The following is a 19959-nucleotide window of genomic DNA, read 5'->3' as shown; positions in this document are numbered from 1 at the left end:
AGTAGATCACAAAGGTAAATCTGATATAAACTGATTGTATAATTATTATTTACATCCATGTACAATACCCTATGGCAGGTGGCAGAGTATAGGATACTATGTGGAGGTACAGAGTGATTCTGTTGACTCATCCTGGTAGCTAGACCAGGTAGGTCTCATTTATTCTGATGCACTACAAGTATGACAGTCTCTCTGAGGTGAGAAAGGTTGGACATTGTATGTGAGGTCTTTCATGGAGAAACCTTAGTAGCTGCCAGCTGAAGAGTAGACCCAGGATACGGTTTAGATTTGTAAGACAAGTCCTGCCCTGGGAACATAAGTTAATTAATGAAGGTAAATACCAAGAAGGGGGTGAGTTTGAACTGTAACGCATTGTGTTGTACTGCATTAAAACTGAGATGGGGGATCGCATCTGTTTACATGCACCTGCTATCGTAGACTCTGGATGCTATTTACATAGGGTACAAAACAAACTTTTCCTAAATTTGGGGATGTATATGTCACAAACCGTTAAAGATGCAAGCTAATTTCTCTGAAGGAGTCAGAGATGGGAAAACTCAGCTGACTGACTAAATGTCAGTGGATTTCAGGACTGGTTTTACAGGGTAATCTCAACAAAGATTTACATTTTACAGTATATTCCAAAAGGGCCAGACTTGGGTTCAGACTGTTTTAGTGGAAGTTAATTCTAAAAGTGAAAGTTCCAGTGATAGCTGCAATGGGATCTGCATCATGAAAGTCTTTACAGATAGTAACCTAGCAACTTGAATTTCACCTGGAAGTGAATTGGTAACCAGTGCAGAAAAATTAGGCAATTTGCCAGCTAATGAGTCTTACAGTATGTGTAGGAGGGTTTGTTGCTTAACTATCCTGAAATTAAGTTCAGTCCTCTGATTCCAAACTTTCTAGAACATACTAACCAGTGTAGGACTCCTGATGACTCATGTTGTTTTTATTATTCTGCTCTGTAGTTTATCTTGATGGCGAAAATTATATTCTCCATTTCTGTCCTCATCACTGTTCAAGAACAGGGATTTCTTGCTGGAAAACTGTAGTATAAAAAACATTTCATGACAAGTTGACTTGCTTTTAAGCAAGGCACTCATAGAGAAACTTGGGTTGAATTTCAAGTAAACCTTAGTATTAAACAACAAAATGCTAAGTCTGGTGAAAGTAAGCAAAAAGAAATAACCCTTATGTAGAATATACACAGAAAATGTGTGCATTTGCTCATACCTCTTAAATGTAGTTTTGCATCTAATTTCCTGTAGGATATTTTTACAGTAATATTCCTATGATTTTAGTCCTAATTATACATATACAGTTTTGCAATTATGTATTCCAGGGCTTTCTCTGAGAGGGTTGTGGTATAGGGAGGAAATATGTATTTAGAGACTTTATATTACTGACTATATATAGAATTATACTTTTATATAGAGACTTTGTATTATTGAACTGGTCTTGCAAACATATATTGGAGACAAGGTGTTTCTTATACATCCACATACATAATTGTTTCAATCTGTTGTTGTCATGGAATCACAGACTCAGTGCCTGGAACCACTCTAAATGAAGTCAGACAGGACTGTAGTGCAGTGTGTCTCCTGTCTGGGCGCACACTCACTCGGGCAAGCCTCCTCCGCTTCAGCATCTCCTGGGTCTGACCTTGGAGTGTTCAGCACCCCTGTTCACACCGTGAGCTTCCTGCAGGGAGTCCACCTGAATGGGACACATGGGAAAGCCTTATACGCTCCCCAAAGGGGCCATGCACCCCAACTTTGCAGTCAGCAGTGACTCTCAGCCACCATTGTAAAACAGAAGGGTTTATTAGTCATCAGGAACACAGCGTAGAACAGATCTTGTTAGCAAAGAAAGCAGGAAGTTACAGCCAGGGGTGACATTTCAGATTTTGGTGGGAGGGAGGCAACTTCAACTGTGATTCCAGGGGCTACTTAGGCACCTGAAAACTAGGTTTTTTGTGTGCAGATAACTTAGAAATTAGCTGACAGGAGCACTGTATCTAATTCCTATATAACGAAAGAAAATTAAATAAATATTAACCCCACTTAGCTCTAATACTAACATGTTCTGACATCTTGTGTCAGGTCACTTAAGGGGACACTGGTTAGGTTTAAAATTTTAATGTATGTTCTTACTTAGTTACTAAATCTTGAACACAACAATTGAAACAATTTTAGAAAAATCTAGATTACTTTCTATCACTTTTTTTCAATTCACCAATCTTGGAATAGATCATTTAACTTTTGGAAATATCCTACTTGGGCCAGGCCCTGTGAGTTTATACTGAACCTGCCTTAGGCTCTAGGAATGTTACCCCCCTACAAATAATAGATTAGAAACTGAGTTTAAACAGGAGTGAAACTGACACTTTCCAGTCATTTTCTGACAGTATTGCCAACCCTAAATATTCAAAAATCATGAAACAGGCTCACCAAAAATCATGAGATTGACTTTAAAATTATGAAATTATGTAAAAATAATAGGTTTGGTGTTCTTTGTATTTGCCTTCTGCTTTTTGAACCTTGAGGGTACACTGGGGTCAAATTTTGAAGCTTTCTCCACAGCCATGAGGGTTAGAAACTTCATTTTTCTTTAAGAATGAAGGCTGAAATCATCACATATCCACTTGACTCCAAGAGCTGAGGCTTTAAGGAAAACAATAATGATCATGAGACTCATGACAAAATCATGAGAGTTGGCAACACTGCTTTCACTTCTGTTTAAAGGCTAGTTACTTTCCAGCAGGCTCTTAAACACAACACTACAGTGATTGAGTTGCAGTTTTCACAGGAGAATATTTAAAACCAAGCACCAAGAAAATTCCATATTTTAAAGTTGAAAAAAAAAATGGAGACTTCTCAGGTATATCAGGGCCGGTGCAGGCAGGAAAGAAAAATAAATAGGCTCAGGAGCTCTGGGCATCTCTTCCTCTTGAAAGAAAGTTGGAGGGTCAAATCTTCTAGTCCTTTTCATAGATTCATAGATTCTAGGACTGGAAGGGACCTCGAGAGGTCATAGAGTCCAGTCCGCTGCCCGCATGGCAGGACCAAATACTGTCTAGACCATACCTGATAGACATTTATCTAACCTACTCTTAAATATCTCCAGAGATGGAGATTCCACAACCTCCCTAGGCAATTTATTCCAGTGTTTAACCACCCTGACAGTTAGGAACTTTTTCCTAATGTCCAACCTAGACCTCCCTTAATCAAGTAAAACTTCTATTGCCATCAGCAAACCCACTCATAAACATTAACATTGCAATGAATATGTGATAAGATGTGCTCAATAATTATACACTTCATACTTAAATATCTGAGCCATCTAATCCAGGGCTACACATCTTATACATATTGGCTCAGAGACTTTATTTCCTGTATATTCTGAACAGCGCTGAGTATACGGATGCTGCACAGCAAATGATACAAATCATGAAAATAATAGTCTACTTTATAGACTCTGTGGATGCAATTTCTGTTCTTTTGTTCTGGAATTGGCCAGGGTACAGGTGAACCCCTAAGAATTTGAGCCATAAATACATCTGATACTCATATGACACTTTCCTATTCCTTCCTTTTCTTGAACTCAGAACAGAAAATGACAAAACAAAATGGTTTTCAGTTAAAATCTAAAACTGCACATAGGCATTGCTCTACAACCTAGCATGGGGCAGAACCTGCCACCCCCTCTGGATTAAGTGATCTCCTCTCATCTGACTCTCATTCTCTTTCTTTCTTTATCCATCCTGACCTCTGTACTGCTTTTCATGCTGTCAAACATGACATCCTTCCCAATCAGCTGGGACCGATTGCTGGCGTCTCAGAGAACTGGCCTTCTTGGTTTTGCTCCCATCTATCACAGTCCTCTTTTTTGCAGCATGCAGCAGAGAGAGAGGCTGGTCAAGTGGATAGGGAGCTAGCCCTGAGAGACCTGGGTTATACTCTCCCCAGGGACTTCCTGTATGACCTCAGACCAGTGTCTTAGGAACAGAGTTTCAAAAGATTTTAGGCACCCAAAGATGCAGCTAGGCATCTAGTGGGGTTTACAAAGTGTCTAACGTAGCCACTTCTGAAAATCAAACTAGGTGCCTAAATACTTTTGAAAATCTGGTCTTTAGTCTCCCTGTGCCTCAATGCCCAATCTGTACAATGGGGTTTACATCACTGCTTTACCTCACATAGGGGCTGTGAGGAGAAATAGGTTTAGATATTGTGAGGCACTCAGATACCATGGTGAGGGGGCCACATAAGTACCACAGGTAGAGTGGGAACTTTCCTATACCACTGCTATCCCTTCCCTGGGTTTTGGCACCTTCTTTTCACCTACGATCCTCAAATCTCCCTCTTTTCTGAATGTAAACTTGGCCAAGAGGGTTTGGCTATATTTCTTCTGAGGGCATGACTACACTGGAAATTTCAAAGTGCTGTCGCGGGAACGCTCCCATGGCAGCACTTTGAAGTGCGAGTGTGGTCCCGCGTGAGCGCTGGGAGAGAGCTCTCCCAGTGCTCCTGGTAATCCACCTCCACGAGGGGATTAGCTCCCAACGTTAGTGCTGGGAGCCTGTCTACACTAGGCTTTAAAGCGTTCAGACTTGCTGTGCTCAGGGGGGTGATTTTTCACCCCTCTGAGCCAGCAAGTTAGAGCGCTATAAAATGTAAGTGTAGACAAGCCCCAAGTCTCCTGCATTCTCTCTTCAACCCCCCCGTCCCGCGAACCCCTGCAGAGGGATTCCTGTTTCACAGGCTCATCTAATGACTTCCAGATCCTTAATTTAATTACTAGTCCTTTCTTATCTTAATCACCCTGCCTCTGTTTGTAAACAAAATACTGATTCCCTGCCCCAGGGGCACAAGCTGGCAGCAGTGCCTCTCCTCTGGAGAACTCACATTCCATACTAATGCTGTGCAGTTAAGAGCTCCGCTTGAGAGCATACGTCCTGTATGAAACTTGGGGCGGGGGGGGAGTCCCCCTGCCCCCCCATAAACGGCACTCCTGGTTACAGCACAGTCCATCTTGGGTGGGGGGAGATAGAGCCCTGAGTCCCAAACCAGGAGACTGACTTGCTTCTGGCAGCCCAGCCTCAGTCATGCCCCGCTGCCCGACCTTCAGCCTTTGTCTCTTTTTCAGGCAAACAGGTCACCTGGCCTCCACTTCTCTCTTTGTTCTCCAACACCTTTGGCTGGCTCTTTGTAGAGGATGGGCCTGGCTATGAGTTGCCAGGATACAGAGTATTGGCCATTCTCTTGTGCCCAGGCAGCCAGTTGGCAGTCACGCCTGCACTCTAGGGGTCTCTGCAATGGTCACACATCTTTGTCCCACCACCTAAATACTTGAGTAGCACATAGGGGAAACTGAGGCACATGGTGACTTTATCCTGCCATTTGGTGTTGTGTATGCAGCGTAAACAACCTAGGTGGAAACTGTTTAACCTTTTCTTCTGAGGAACATAAGTTGTCCATGTTTCCCCATCATACATGAGAGTGCTGAGGACGCAGGCTTGGTACTCTAGAATTTTGATCTTGATGGTAGGCTTTGAGTTGTTCCATGCTTTTTTAGTTAGTCTGCTAAAGGTGGTGCCTTTCCAATGCAAACATTTAGTTCATCATCCCGTGAGAGGTTGGTGGTCACTGTGGAACTTAAATAACTGAACTTTTGGACTACTTCTAGCTGGTTTGCATTTAAGGTCTTTGAAGGATCTTGTGGAACCCTCTGTCCTAATACAACCGTTTTCTTGATGCTGATGGTGAGAGCAAATGCGTGACAGACACTTGAAAGGTGGTCCATGAGTTCTTGTCATAGATCTTCATTGTCTGCTATGAGGGCAGCATCATCAGCGAATAGACGTTCCCTGATTATCACCTTTTTGACTGTGGTCTTTGACTTAAGTCAGAACAGGTTGAAGAGTTTCCCATCTGATCTTGCGTGGGGATACACTTCATCTTTCATGTCCTTAAACGCACTGTTCAAGAGTACCAAGAAGAAGATTTAAAGAGTGTAAGGGCAAGAACACATCTTTGCTTCACTCCGCTTTTCATCTCAAAGCTGTCCGTAGTCAACCTGTCAAACTGGACAGTTGCTCTCATGTTGTTGTGGAACGAACATATAAGACTTAACAGAGTTGGTGGGCATCCTATCTTTTCTAGTATTGCAAATAGACCTGCTCTGCTGACTGTCTCGAATGTTTTGGTTAGGTCCACAAAGGTGATGCACAATGGTCCGTTTTGTTTTCTGCACTTTTCTTGGAGTTGATGCAGAGAAAATATCATGTTGATCTTCCAGCCCTGAATCCACACTGTGATTCAGGGTAGATATGATTCACTAGCTGTTATAGGCAAACTAAGATGACTTTTGTGAAAGCTTTTCCTTCTACACTTAGTAGCAAGATACCCTTGTAGTTGTTGCAGTTTCCCTTTTCGCCTTTATTTTTATTCAAAGTGATGATGTTTGCATCTCACATCTCTTGTGGTACCTCACCCTCTTTCCAGCATTTAAGTAGCAACTGATGAAGATATGGTAATAGGCTGTCTTTCCCGCACTTGAAGATTTCTGCTGGGATGCCATCTTTTCCAGGAGCCTTGCCACTTGATAGCAAATCAATGTTCTTGCTTAACTCTTCTACAGTGGGCTCCACATCTAGCTCTGGCATGACCTGTAGACTTGGTATTTGGTCCAGTGATTTGCTGGTGATGTTTCTTCCTTGTGCGTAAAGCTCCGAATAGTGTTCAACCCAACGAGACAACTTCTTGCTTTTATCTGTAATGATTTCACCACTGTGCGATTTGAGAGGGGCAACCATATTGACAGTGGGACTGAGAACTTTCTTCAGGCTATCATACATGACTTAGAGGTTTCCTGACTTCCCATTGGGTGTTTCTAGGAGTTTTACCCACTTGTTTCTCACAGCAAAATTGACACTGTGCAGACGAGTTTCTTTGCGGCTTTTACCTTGCCAAAAGAAGGTATAATTGACATCTTGGACAAATCCAACATCTGCAAGTCTTGTTTCCTAAAGTGCTGCAATGTCAACATTGAGTTTGTACAGCTCACGGCCTATCAAAACTGACTTCCGTATGCTGCTTGTGTATTGTAGGTCATAATCATCTGTCCTTCCCACTTTGTTACAGTTGTATAGACCTTAGTCCATCCCATGCTTTGCTGCACATTGGGCTACCCACATTTGCTATTCTTGCATAGGTTTGAGATACAATGCAAAGAAATGTAAAGTCATGTTAATGAGGCGTATAGGGACAGAAATCAAAGTTGAAGAGGAGAAACTGGGGAAGGTGGACAATTTTATGCATCTTGGAAGTACCATCAGCCAAGATGGTACTAGTTCCGAGGAAATAAGAAGAATCGGGAAAGCAAACACTGCATTTGGAAGACTCAGAAACATCTGGCAACTCTAAAACATTTCCCTCAAGACAAAACTGAATGTGTACAAAGCAATTGTTATCGCCATCACATATAGCAGTGAGACGTGGCAATTTACCAAGAAAGATATGCAAAAGCTGGATGCATTTCATTACAAATATCTGAGAAGAATATTGGGAATAACATATGGATATCGGAAGACGAATGAAGAAGTCAGAAAAATTACTAGACAAGGTACCCTTTCATATCATAATATATAACATACAATGTCTGAGATGACCCTACCAGTAGCTGCTGTTTTTTCTCCTGACATTGTATCTGAAACAAATTTTGTTCTGAGCTTTACTTCTCATATTTAGTGTTTCTGTTCCTCTGGGATGGAGAAAGGGCAAAGTGATTTCTCACTTTATTTCTTCTCCTCCACCATTCAGTAGAAGAGAGTCCAGAGATGGTTCTCTTGAGAACCCTTCAGCGAGCTTGCTGGTGAGGTTGCTGGTGAGCTATGCTTGATCCTCCCTCCAGCTTCAGTAGCGTTCCCCACCCCTCCTGGCCTGGGACTCAAATTTGTATCTTCCACATAATAGCAGGCCAGCTACTTAGTGTTAAAGTATATTTGTTTATGACCGCTTGTCATAAATGTGAATACTTGTCAGCTTTAAGGAGAGTTGGCTAGATTGTGTAAACAAGATCTCAAGAATGGATAGTGAGCTTTAAAGGTGAAGAAGGTCTTTTAAGTCCAGCCTTAGCTAAAGAGAGAAGAAACTAGATAAATAAGGTATTACAGTAGCATCCTTGCTATAATCCCTTTTAGCAAAGCTTCTCCACATGAGATAGTGAGTCTTACAAGTGGACAGTACCTTGTTGTAACATTCTACTAATAGTGGGGGCCCAGAAATGTCAAATATAATTTCAAATTTTATTATAAAACATTTTCCACTTTATTCATCAGGTTAGGTGCTTCTTAATTTTGAACATTCAGATTACTTGCCTAAGGAGAATGAGTAATTTACTTTTAAACCAGACCATACATAGCCCGTTGTCTTATCCTGTTGCCCCAGTGAACTATCAAGCATTGTTGGCTATATATGACTATCTGAACTATTCTAAATTGAGACTTTATAGACAAGCTACCACAGCATGACAGTGCCCACTTTCAGGGTCTTATTGAGGAGGATAAGCCAGAACTGTATTTCAGTCAGTAGTTGATGCAGCAGACACACAAACTAGGTCAGTAGCAACAGCCACTGTGATGTACCATAAGTCATGACTACACACTTCAGGATTTCCCAGGGAGGTCCAAAATTCTGTAGAGGGCTTGCCCTTTGATGAAGCCCACCTTTTCAATGAAAAGATGGATGAGTTCTTTCATATTTTAAAGGACTCCAGGGCCATCCTCCACTTCTTGGGAATATAGACACCTGCCCCAAAAAGGAAGCATCAAAGGCAGCCTTACAGACAGACCAACATCTTAACAATTTTATCACCAATAATTTTATGACCCTTCTCATCAGAGACAAAGAGTACAGAAGTCTTGTTTCCCTGCACCTCCCACATCTACCGCACCATCTCAATCCCATCCTTCAGCAAAAAGATATTTTTTATGGGAGTTCAAGAGCTGCAAACTATTAATGATGCTACCACTACCCGATCCCCATATACCTTTCAGGGATCATTTAGCACTCTGTTTGCATAACTGGAGTGCCATAATGGACAAGTGGGTATTAGATATCATCCAGTCTAGCTATGCAATTGAGTTTACTTCCCTTTTTCTTTCAAAATCCCCATCCCTGCCCCTCTTCAGGGACCATTCTCACGCAGGAAGTGGAATCCCTTCTGAATGAGGAGCAATAGAGTGCTACCTCTTCAACACCAAGGAAAAGATTTTTTACTCTATACTGCCTACTCCCCACGAAGAAGGGAGGTGGGATATCTATACTCGATCTTTTCAGTCACTTTATTCACAAGTTGAAATTTCACAGGTCACTCTGGTGTCAATAATCCCTCCCTGGAAAAAGACATTTGGTTTACAGCTCTCAATATGAAGGATGCTTACTTTCACATGGATGTTCACTCTGCCCATGGGTGTTTTCTCAGATTTGTGGTGGGCCCCAATAATGTCCAGTACAGGGGTGCTTCCATTCATCCTCACCACTGCCCCCAAGATCTTTCTAGTAATAGCAGTGCATTTCAGATGGTACAGCTTCACCATCTTTCCCTATCTTGACAATTGGCTTCTCATTGCTAGGACACATCAGGAAGACTATGAGTTGACCTTATTAATTCTTCAACTACTTTCTTCACTAGGAGTCAGTGTGAACTTGCGAAAGTCTGTCCGTCCTCACTCCGATGCAGACTGTAGACTTCTTAGGGGCCAACCTAGATTCAGTCACGGCAAGAGCTTATCTACCAAGGGACAGGTTTCACACCATTAGTGACCTGATAGATTAGGTTATGTGCAACTCTAGAGCCCCAGACAGTACTTGTCTTTCCTTCCTGTGGCACATGGCTTCTTGCACTTACATTAGCCAATTCAGCACACTCCACCTACATTTCCTTTAGGTGTGGTTCCAGACATTGTATTCACCAACCAAACATAGCATAAATACCATGGTAACAATTCCTTCCAGGATAACTCCTTCGCTAGTGTGATGGGGAAGGATTTCCATCAGGGATGTGTGGAGTCCCCTTCCTACCATCCTCGCCAGACAAGATGATCATTACAGACTCCTCTCTCTCAGCCTGGGAACCCACATAGACAGTCATATGGCACAGGGAACTTGGACACCCCAGGAGACCAGGATATATATCAACCTTCTGGAACATTGAGTCTGAAACGCTTGCAAGGTTTTTCTGCAATTTATCTATTCGCATCACGTCCTCATAATGTCAGACAGTATGACATCTGCCTTTTACATCAACAAACGTGAAGGGGTGAAATCTATTCCCTTGTGTGTAAAAGCAATCACTATATAGAATGGGCGTAACAGGAATTGAATCACCCTGATGGCAGCTTATCTTCTAGGAACTCCGAATGTGTTGGTGGACGCCGTCAGTAGGCATTTCACCATCGATCATGAGTGGGAATTGGATCATTCAGTAGTTAAGAACATCTTTATTTAATGAGGGACCCCCACCTGGCATCTCTTTGCCTTCCAAACGAACAAGAATTGCAACATATACTGTTCCAGAGGAGCTCTAACACTACACTTTCAGGGTGATGCTCTCCATCTCCCCTGGTCAGGCCATCTGAGCTATGCCTTTCCTCCCTTACCACTCCTACGTTGGGTCTTAAAGAAAATTTGTCAGGTCAGGGCATGAGTCATCCTCATCGCCTCCAGCTGATCCAGATAATTTTAGTTTCCAAATGTCCCCTGATCAGCCTCCAGTCCTTACCCTTCTTCTGGGTGAAGAGATGGGGAAGGATCAAGCATCCCAACCCCAAAGTACTTCATCTCATGGCTTAGTTTTTGGATGGGCATCAACAGAAGAACATGTCTGCTCTCAAACTGTATAGGCCATCCTTAATAGCAGAAAAGATTCCACTAGATATGCTGTTCAGCCAAGTGGAAGCATTTCTCCATCTGACCGCAGCAGAAACATGTATCTCCTGAATCAGCAGATATTCTCCTCATTTTGGACTACTTTTTCTCTCTCAAAACAGCTGGGCTTTCCCTCACTTTTGTACAAGGCCATCTGACAGCAATCCATCCATGCCATCCACCATCAGACGTTATTCAATTTTCACTCACTTGTTGATTAACGGATTCTTAAAGGGCCTAATCAGAACTTTCCCAGCAGCAAGGAAACATACTTATCAATGGGACTAAAACCTTGTTCTTTTGGCACTCAGTGAGCCTCCCTTCAAACCATGTCTCACTTATCAGTTAAAGTTGCGTTCCTTATGGTCATCACCTCAGCCAGGAGGGAAGGTGATCTGGGAGCGCTGCTGTGCCATACATTATATTCCATAAGGACAAAGTCTCTTTATGGCTACATCTGAAATTCACCCCCCAAAGTAATTTCAGAGTTTCACATAAACTAATCAACCCACTTAATTGTGTTTTTTTTTCCTGAAATGGCATGCATTGGGGGAAAAGAGGAGTCTTCATTCCCTCAACGTATAACACATTCTCACCTTCTACCTGCAAAGCACTAAACCAATTAGAAAATCACCTAGATTATTTCTCACTATAGCAGAACGAGTCCAAAGTCAAACTGTTTCCTTCCAGAGGATCTCTAAATTGATCTCTGGCTGTATCTGTTATCAGTTGTGGTATGTTCCTCTCTGCCTGGGATGAGGGCTCATTCTATAAGAGCATAAGTAACTTCAGTGGCATCCCTTCAGGAAATACCCTTACTTGACATTTGCAAAGCATCTACGTGGAGTTCCACCACATATTCACAAAACATTATTCTTTTGTGCAGTACTGCTCCACTGATGCGTCTTTGTTTCCCGTTATCCAGAAGCACTATTCCCCCCTACCCCCCCCCCGAGGAAGGACAATAAAAACACCTTTAAGAGTACAAGGAGGCATTATTTGGCTAATAGATATTTTAGTTGTGAAAGAATTTGGCTGAGAGAAAAATGGGAAGATCTTCCTGGAGTGCACAACAGGACAGTTTTGCTAAAACACCAACCAGTATCTCTTCTAAGGTTATTTACTCTGTTTGTTAGACCTCCAACGAGGGGATTCTATGGAAGAAAGGTAAGGGGGAGGGGAAGTAGGTTATGTACCAGTATCTGGGGAACTCAGAATTTACTTACTCAGCACATCTGCGTTCCTCTCTGTGCAGATTATGGGCAGACAGTCAGGAACTGAGGGCAGGGTCTTTGAGTTTCCCTTAAGCAGACATCTACATTGCACTGCATATGGGTTCTGATACATGATCCTCCATTAGCACTAATTGCTTTGGGGTCCATATGGCTGAGGGATTGACTTCCAGTTATCAGGGTTTTTGTTTGTTTGTTTTTACTTAAGGTTTGTAATCTCCTCAGAAGTCAATCTTGTAGTAAACCAACCTCTTTCTTTTGTTAGCTTCTCTGCTTCCTATGGTAGAAACTCCTCATGGATTTTCTTCTGTGAAGAAGATACAAGAATACAAATTGTTAAGCTGCTGGAAACACTTAGAAGATTTGACAAGTCTAAGGTGAAACAAAAAATCATCAGATGTCTAACCTTTTGAATGTGCTTGAAGGAGATTTTTATATTGGATAAAAACACTGGAAAACTAGTTCAAATAATTAAGGCTATGATTTTGTCATGGGTATTTTTAGAATAAGTCATGGACAGGTCATGGGCAATAAACAAAAATTCACGGTCCGTGACCTATCCATGACTTATTCTAAAAATACCTGTGATTAAATCTGGGGGCGGGGGCTCTGCTGGGGAGGGAACACTGGAGGGGGCTGCTGCTGGGGGTGGCACTGAGGGGGGAGAGCTGGGGGGAGGGCACCAGCTGCCAGGGACCGCGGACCACAGACCACAGCTGCTCTGGCTGGCCGCCCGGGGACCACTACCAGAGCCCGCTGCCTGGGGCTGTGGATTGCAGCTGCTCTGGCCACCCCGGGAAGGCTGGTGTGGCTGACCTGGGGGCCACCTGAGCAGCTGGTTCCGGAGCTAGCTGTTTGGGCAGCCCTGGGGTCAGCCACACTGGCTCCTGCAGAAGTCACGGAGGTTGCGGAAAGTCACAGAATACGTGACTTCCTCGACCTCTGTGACAGCCACAGAGACCTACAAATAATTCATTTAAAATACCAAATCATGAGTATAAAATGTTATTTTTTAAAGTTATAATTGTTTCTATTATAAAGAGTTCCATTGTAGACCAGTACTTGCATGGCTCGTATCTTACAAAATTGTGCGTGTGTGTGAAATCTAATCAGCTTATCATAGGGCGTATATACCCCACATTCAAGCAGGGAATGTATTAAAGCTTGCAGTATGAAAAGGTATGAGTACCTGTCCTGCCTTGGAGGAATTGCTAAAGTTGACCATAAAGGAGATTCCTCTAGATGGGTCTCATGACAACAAAGCAGCCATAGGAGGAGCGGGTGGCAGTCCACTTTGGGGATTCTTGCACCTTCCCTTTAAACAGCTGTCACTGACCATTGCCAGACAGAAAACTGGACTAGGTGGACCCTGATCTGATCTGGTAGGACAATTCTTTGTTATTAGACTGGTTGATTCCCAAGAGAAAAGTAATTTTTCCTACCTGCCTAAGAAGAAAAGGGGTTAGGAAGTTTGTGGAATAAAGGACTTAGTCCCAAAGCCATCAAGGAAGAGCTGTTAAATTGACTACTGCCCTTCCCAAAGAGGCTGTGTTAGAAGGGAGCCATGAGTTGGACTGTTCATCTGGTATTTTGGGTGACTTGCTGAAAAACACCCATCTTGATATCCTTACTTTGACTGGCTGAAGGAAGCTATACTTCTATACTACTTGGGAAATTGGCAGGAATTGGCCTTGTTCATTTACTGTTATTATGTTCAAGGGCTGAGGGAAGCCCTACTTCAGGTATGAGTGTGGGCCTTTGTTTAGAAAGACTTTCTTTACAGCCACCTGGCATAGCCTCTCTTCTACACAACCACTTTTAAAATGTGAGAACCTTAATAACGTAGAGATTTTAAAATGCTTTTTGTAGTCTCATAACCAGGGATCTTAGATTTCTGTGATAAAAAAAACCCAAAATTTTCTGATTAACCCCTCCCCCCCATAAAATCCGAGTTTTTCCATGATTAAAATGAAATGCTGAACTTTAGGTTCACTACTCACAATGTATACAGATATCATTTGAACACATTTTATTGATGTACAGTAGAACCCTGTTTATCCAAGCCTCCATTATCCGTCTCTCTGTATAAACCGAACCACCAGCCGCCCAGGGCTGACAGTGGCTGGGGCTCCAGCTGACTGCCCCGAACCTCCCCACCCTCATCTTAAAATAAGGGATACAAAGCTCTTTGCCGTTTCTCCTGATTATCCGATCTGGCCCCAGTCCCAATTAGATCCGATAAATGGGGTTCCGGTGTAAATTTAAAGCATGTTCAAAAATCAACCACAAGGAATGGTTGTGTACATTGAATAAGTGAAATTGGTACTTTCAGTAAAATTTAGTTAATGTGTTTTTATTTTTCACAAAATTATAAACTAGAGATTCTCTGAACATAAGAATGGCCATACTGTGTCAAACCAAAAGTCCATTGAGCCCAGTATCCTGTCTTCTGACAGTGGCCAACACCAAGTGCCTCAGAGGGAATGAACAGAACAGGTCATCATCAACTGATCCATCCCCTCTTGCCCATTCCCAGCTTCTGGCAAACAGAGACTAGGGACACCATCCCTTGCAATCCTAGCTAATATCCATTGATGGACCTATCCTCGATTTAATGTATCTAGTTCTTTTTTGAACCCTGTTATAGTCTTGACCTTCACAACATCCTCTGGCAAGGAGTTCCAAAGGATGACTGTGCATTGTGTGAAAAAATACTTCCTTTTGTTTGTTCTAAAACTGCTGCCTATTAATTTCATTTGGTGACCCCTAGTTCTTGTGTTATGAGAAGGAGTAAATAACACTTCCTTATTTACTCTCTCTATACCAGTCAGGATTTAATAGACCTCTACCATATTCCCCCTTAGTCATCTCTTTTCCAAACTGAAAAGTCCCAGTCTTTCTAATCTCTCCTCATATGGAAGCTGTTCCATACCCCTAATCATTTTTGTTGCTCTTTTCTGAACCTTATCAAATTCCAATATATCTTTTCTGTGATGTGACCACATCTGCATGCAGTATTCAAGATGTGGGCGTACCATGGATTTATATACAGGCAATATAATATTTTCTCTCATTATCTATCCCTTTCTTAATGATTCCAAACATTGTTTGCTTTTTTGACTGCCACTGCACATTGAGTGGATGTTTTCAGAGAACTATCCACAATGACTCCAAGAGACATTATTAAGGGCACAAGAGCAAACTATCCCACTACGTAGGAAACATAGGAACTATGGCAAGAGACCACCCTAGCTTAATCAGGAGATCTTCCATGATCTAAAACTCAAAAAAGAGTCCTACAAAAAGTGGAAACTCGGTCAAATTACAAAGAATGAATATAAACAAATAACACAAGTATGTAGGGACAAAATTAGAAAAGCCAAGGCACAAAACGAGATCAAACTAGCTAGGGACATAAAAGGAAACAAGAAAACATTCTACAAATACATTAGAAGCAAGAGGAAGACCATGGACAGAGTAGGCCTGTTACTCAATGAGGGGGGGAAAGATAATAACAGAAAATGTGGAAATGGCAGAGGTGCTAAATGACTTTTGTTTTGTCTTTCACCAAGAAGGTTGATGGCGATTGGACGTTTAACATAGTGAATGGCAGTGAAAATGAGGTATGATCAGAGACTAAAATAGGGAAAGAACAAGTCAAAAATTACTTAGACAAGTTAGATGTCTTCAAATCACCAGGGCCTGATGAAGTGTGTCCTAGAGTACTCAAGGAACTGGCTGAGGAGATATCTGAGCCATTAGCAATTATCTTTGAAAAGTTGTGGAAGATGGGAGACATTCCAGAAAACTGGAAAAGAGCAAATATAGTGCCCAGATATAATAAAAGGAAATAAGGACAACCCGGGGAATTACAGACCAGTCAGTTTAACTTCTGTACCCAGAAAGATAATGGAGCAAATAATTAAGCAATCAATTTGCAAACACCTAGAAGATAATAAGGTGATAAATAACAGTCAGCATGGATTTGTCAAGAACAAATCATGTCAAACCAACCTGATAGCTTTCTTTGATAGGATAACAAGTCTTGTAGATGGGGGGAAGCGGTAGATGTGGTATATCTTGACTTTAGTAAAGCTTTTGATACTGTCTTGCATGACCTTCTCATAACCAAACTAGGGAAATATAATCTAGATGGAGCTTCTATAAGGTGGGTGTATAACTGGTTGGAAAATCGTTCCCAAAGAGTAATAATCAGTGGTTCACAGTCATCCTGGAAGAGCACAATGAGCGGGGTCCCGCAGGGATCGGTTCTGGTTCTGTTTAATATCTTCATCAATGTTTTAGATAATGGGATAGAGAATACGCTTATAAAGTTTGCGGATGATACCAAGCTGGGAGGGATTGCAAGTGCTTTGGAGGATAGGATTAAAATTCAAAATGATCTGGACAAACTGGAGAAATGGTCTGAAGTAAATAGGATGAAATTCAATAAGGATAAATGCAAAGTACTCCACTTAGGAAGGAATAATCAGTTGCACACATACAAAATGGGAAATGACTGCCTAGGAAGGAGTACTGCAGAAAGGGATCTGGGGGTCATAGTGGCTCACAAGCTAAATATGAGTCAACAGTGTAATGCTGTTGCAAAAAAAGCAAACATCATTCTGGGATGTATTAGCAGGAGCATTGTAAGCAAGACATGAGAAGTAATTCTTCCGCTCTACTCTGCGCTGATTAGGCCTCAACTGGAGTATTGTGTCCAATTCTGAGCACCACAATTCAAGAAAGATGTGGATAAATTGGAGAAAGTCCAAGGGAAGAGCAACAAAAATGATTAAAGGTTTAGAAAACATGACCAATGAAGGAAGATTGAAAAAATTGGGTTTGTTTAGGGCCATAACAGTTTTCAAATACATAAAAGGTTGTTACAAGGAGGAGGGAGAAAAAAATGTTCTTCTTAACCTCTGAGGACAGGACAAGAAGCAATGGACTTAAATTGCAGCAAGGGCGATTTAGGTTGGAAATTAGGAAAAACTTCCTAACTGTCAGAGTGGTTAAGCACTTTGGAATAAATTGCCTAAGGAGGTTGTGGAATCTCCATCATTGAGAATTTTTAAGAGCAGGTTGGACAAACACCTGTCAGGGATGGTCTAGATAATACTTAGTCCTCCCTTGAGTGCAGGGGACTAGACTAGATGACCTCTCGAGGTCCCTTCCAGTTCTATGATTCTATGAAGATCTCTCTCTTGAGTGGTAACAGCTAATTTAGACCCCATAATTTTATGTGTATGGTTGGGATTATGTTTTCCAATGTGCATTACTTTGCATTTATCAACATTGAATTTCATCTGCCATTTTGTTGCCCAATCACCCAGTTTTGTGAGATCTCTTTGTAGATTACAAACTACAGTTAGTACTCTGCAATTTCATTTTTGAGTTCCTGGTGACTTATTACTGTTTAGTTTATCGATTTGTTCCAAAAACCTCCTCTAATGACACTTCAATCTGGGACAGTTCCTCAGATTTGTCACCTAAAAAGAATGGTTCAGGTTTAGTAATCTCCCTCACATCCTCAGCCATGAAGCCCAACGCAAAGAATTTATTTAGTTTTTCCGCAATGGCCTTAACGTCCTTGAGTGCTCCTTTAGCATCTCAATCGTCCAGTGGTGCCACTGGTTGTTTAGCAGGCTTCCTGCTTCTGTTGTATGTAAACATTTTTTTGCTATTACTTTTTGAATCTTTGGTTAGCTATTCTTCAGATTCTTTTTTGGCCTTCCTAATTACAGTGGTCTACAATTTTTGAGAAGTCGTCTGCTTCAGAGATAAAATGTGCTATTTATTATGTATTTTGATGTGCTGAATTCAAATATGACAATTAAAACAACTGATTGGTTACTGTTTCTAAGATATTTAAGTTTTTACATTTTATGTTTATGTATATTGTGTAGATAGTAGAGTTTGAATCATAAATTGTAAACCTAGGTCTTTTCATGTGTTTATGGTTGCTTTACATGATGGTATTTCACCTGTCCTGTTTATGCAACACTTTAAAAATCAGCAGAAAGGTTATATAAATAAAATTTATTATGAAACAAAAGGCAAAAAACTATTATGTACATCGTTTAGTCCTATTCAGTGTCTACTCGGCGCTTCTTGGCTTGTCTCTTGTATTCATTAAATGGAGCATCTCTTGTCACTGTCCAGCAATAGTCTGCAAGCATTTATGGGCTCCATTTGCCCTGATAGCGTTTCTCCATTGTTGCAATGTCCTGGTGAAATCGCTCGCCGTGCTCATCGCTCATTGCTCCGCAGTTCGGTGGAAAAAAATCTAGATGAGAGTGCAAAAAATGTATCTTTAGTGACATGTTGCAACCAAGCTTTTGTATGCCTTGAGGAGGTTTTCCACCAACAACCTGTAATTGTCTGCCTTGTTGTTTCCGAGAAAATGTATTGCCACTAACTGGAAGGCTTTCCATGCCGTCTTTTCCTTGCCACGCAGTGCATGGTCAAATGCATCATCTCGAAGAAGTTCACGAATCTGAGGACCAACAAAGACACCTTCCTTTATCTTAGCTTCACTTAACCTTGGAAATTTTCCACGGAGGTACTTGAAATCTGCTTGTGTTTTGTCAATGGCCTTGACAAAGTTCTTCATCAGACCCAGCTTGATGTGTAAGGGTGGTAACAAAATCTTCCTTGATTCAACAAGTGGTGGATGCTGAACACTTTTCCTCCCAGGCTCCAATGACTGTCGGAGTGGCCAATCTTTCTTGATGTAGTGGGAATCTCTTGCATGACTATCCCATTCGCAGAGAAAACAGCAGTACTTTGTGTATCCAGTCTGCAGACCAAACAAGAGAGCAACAACCTTCAAATCACCACAAAGCTGCCACTGATGTTGGTCATAGTTTATGCACCTCAAAAGTTGTTTCATGTTGTCATAAGTTTCCTTCATATGGACTGCATGACCAACTGGAATTGATGGCAAAACATTGCCATTATGCAGTAAAACAGCTTTAAGACTCGTCTTCGATGAATCAGTGAACAGTCTCCACTCATCTGGATCGTGAACTATGTTGAGGGCTGCCATCACACCATCGATGTTGTTGCAGGCTACAAGATCACCTTCCATGAAGAAGAATGGGACAAGATCCTTTTGATGGTCATGGAACATGGAAACCCTAACATCACCTGCCAGGAGATTCCACTGCTGTAGTGTGGATCCCAACAGCTCTGCCTTACTCTTGGGTAGTTCCAAATCCCTGACAAGGTCATTCAGTTCACCTTGTGTTATGAGGTGTGGTTCAGAGGAGGAGGATGGGACAAAATGTGGGTCCTGTGACATTGATGGTTCAGGACCAGAAGTTTCATCCTCTTCCTCTTCCTCGTCTGACTCAAGTGAGAATGATTCTGGTGCATCAGGAACCGGCAGTCCTTCTCCGTGGGGTACTGGGCGTGTAGCTGGTGGAATGTTTGGATAATGCACAGTCCACTTTTTCTTCTTTGACACACCTTTCCCAACTGGAGGCACCATGCAGAAGTAACAATTGCTGGTATGATCTGTTGGCTCTCTCCAAATCATTGGCACTGCAAAAGGCATAGATTTCCTTTTCCTGTTCAACCACTGGCGAAGATTTGTTGCACAAGTGTTGCAGCATATGTGTGGGGCCCACCTCTTGTCCTGATCTCCAATTTTGCAGCCAAAATAAAGGTGATAGGCTTTCTTAACCACAGTGGTTATGCTGCGCTTTTGTGATGCAAAAGTCACTTCAACCCTTAAGGCTCTAAATCTAAATGTTTTGTATGGCTTCACTTTTAAAGAGTGATTTTGTTAC

General features: G+C 41.8%; 1 protein-coding gene across 11 annotated transcripts in view; it reads left to right on the top strand.

Annotated features, from left to right (window-relative positions):
• The window catches only part of B3GLCT (beta 3-glucosyltransferase), a 127587-nt gene that overhangs the window by 62874 nt on the left and 44754 nt on the right, over positions 1-19959 (top strand). For 8 of the 11 annotated variants that reach the window (XM_065581356.1, XM_065581353.1, XM_042842825.2 and 5 more), the window contains 2 exons: positions 12429-12540; positions 15736-15786. In XM_065581356.1, the coding sequence (XP_065437428.1) occupies positions 12429-12540; positions 15736-15786 (163 nt within the window). The remainder of the gene's footprint in view (positions 1-12428; positions 12541-15735; positions 15787-19959) is intronic. The other 3 variants (XM_065581355.1, XM_024105137.3, XM_065581358.1) reach the window with 1 other exon arrangement.

Source organism: Chrysemys picta, chromosome 1 (genome assembly GCF_011386835.1).
Source record: "Chrysemys picta bellii isolate R12L10 chromosome 1, ASM1138683v2, whole genome shotgun sequence".
NCBI lineage: Eukaryota > Metazoa > Chordata > Testudines > Emydidae > Chrysemys > Chrysemys picta.
The sequence above is the reverse complement of the archived record's forward strand: the minus strand, read 5'-3'. Positions and strand labels throughout refer to the sequence as shown.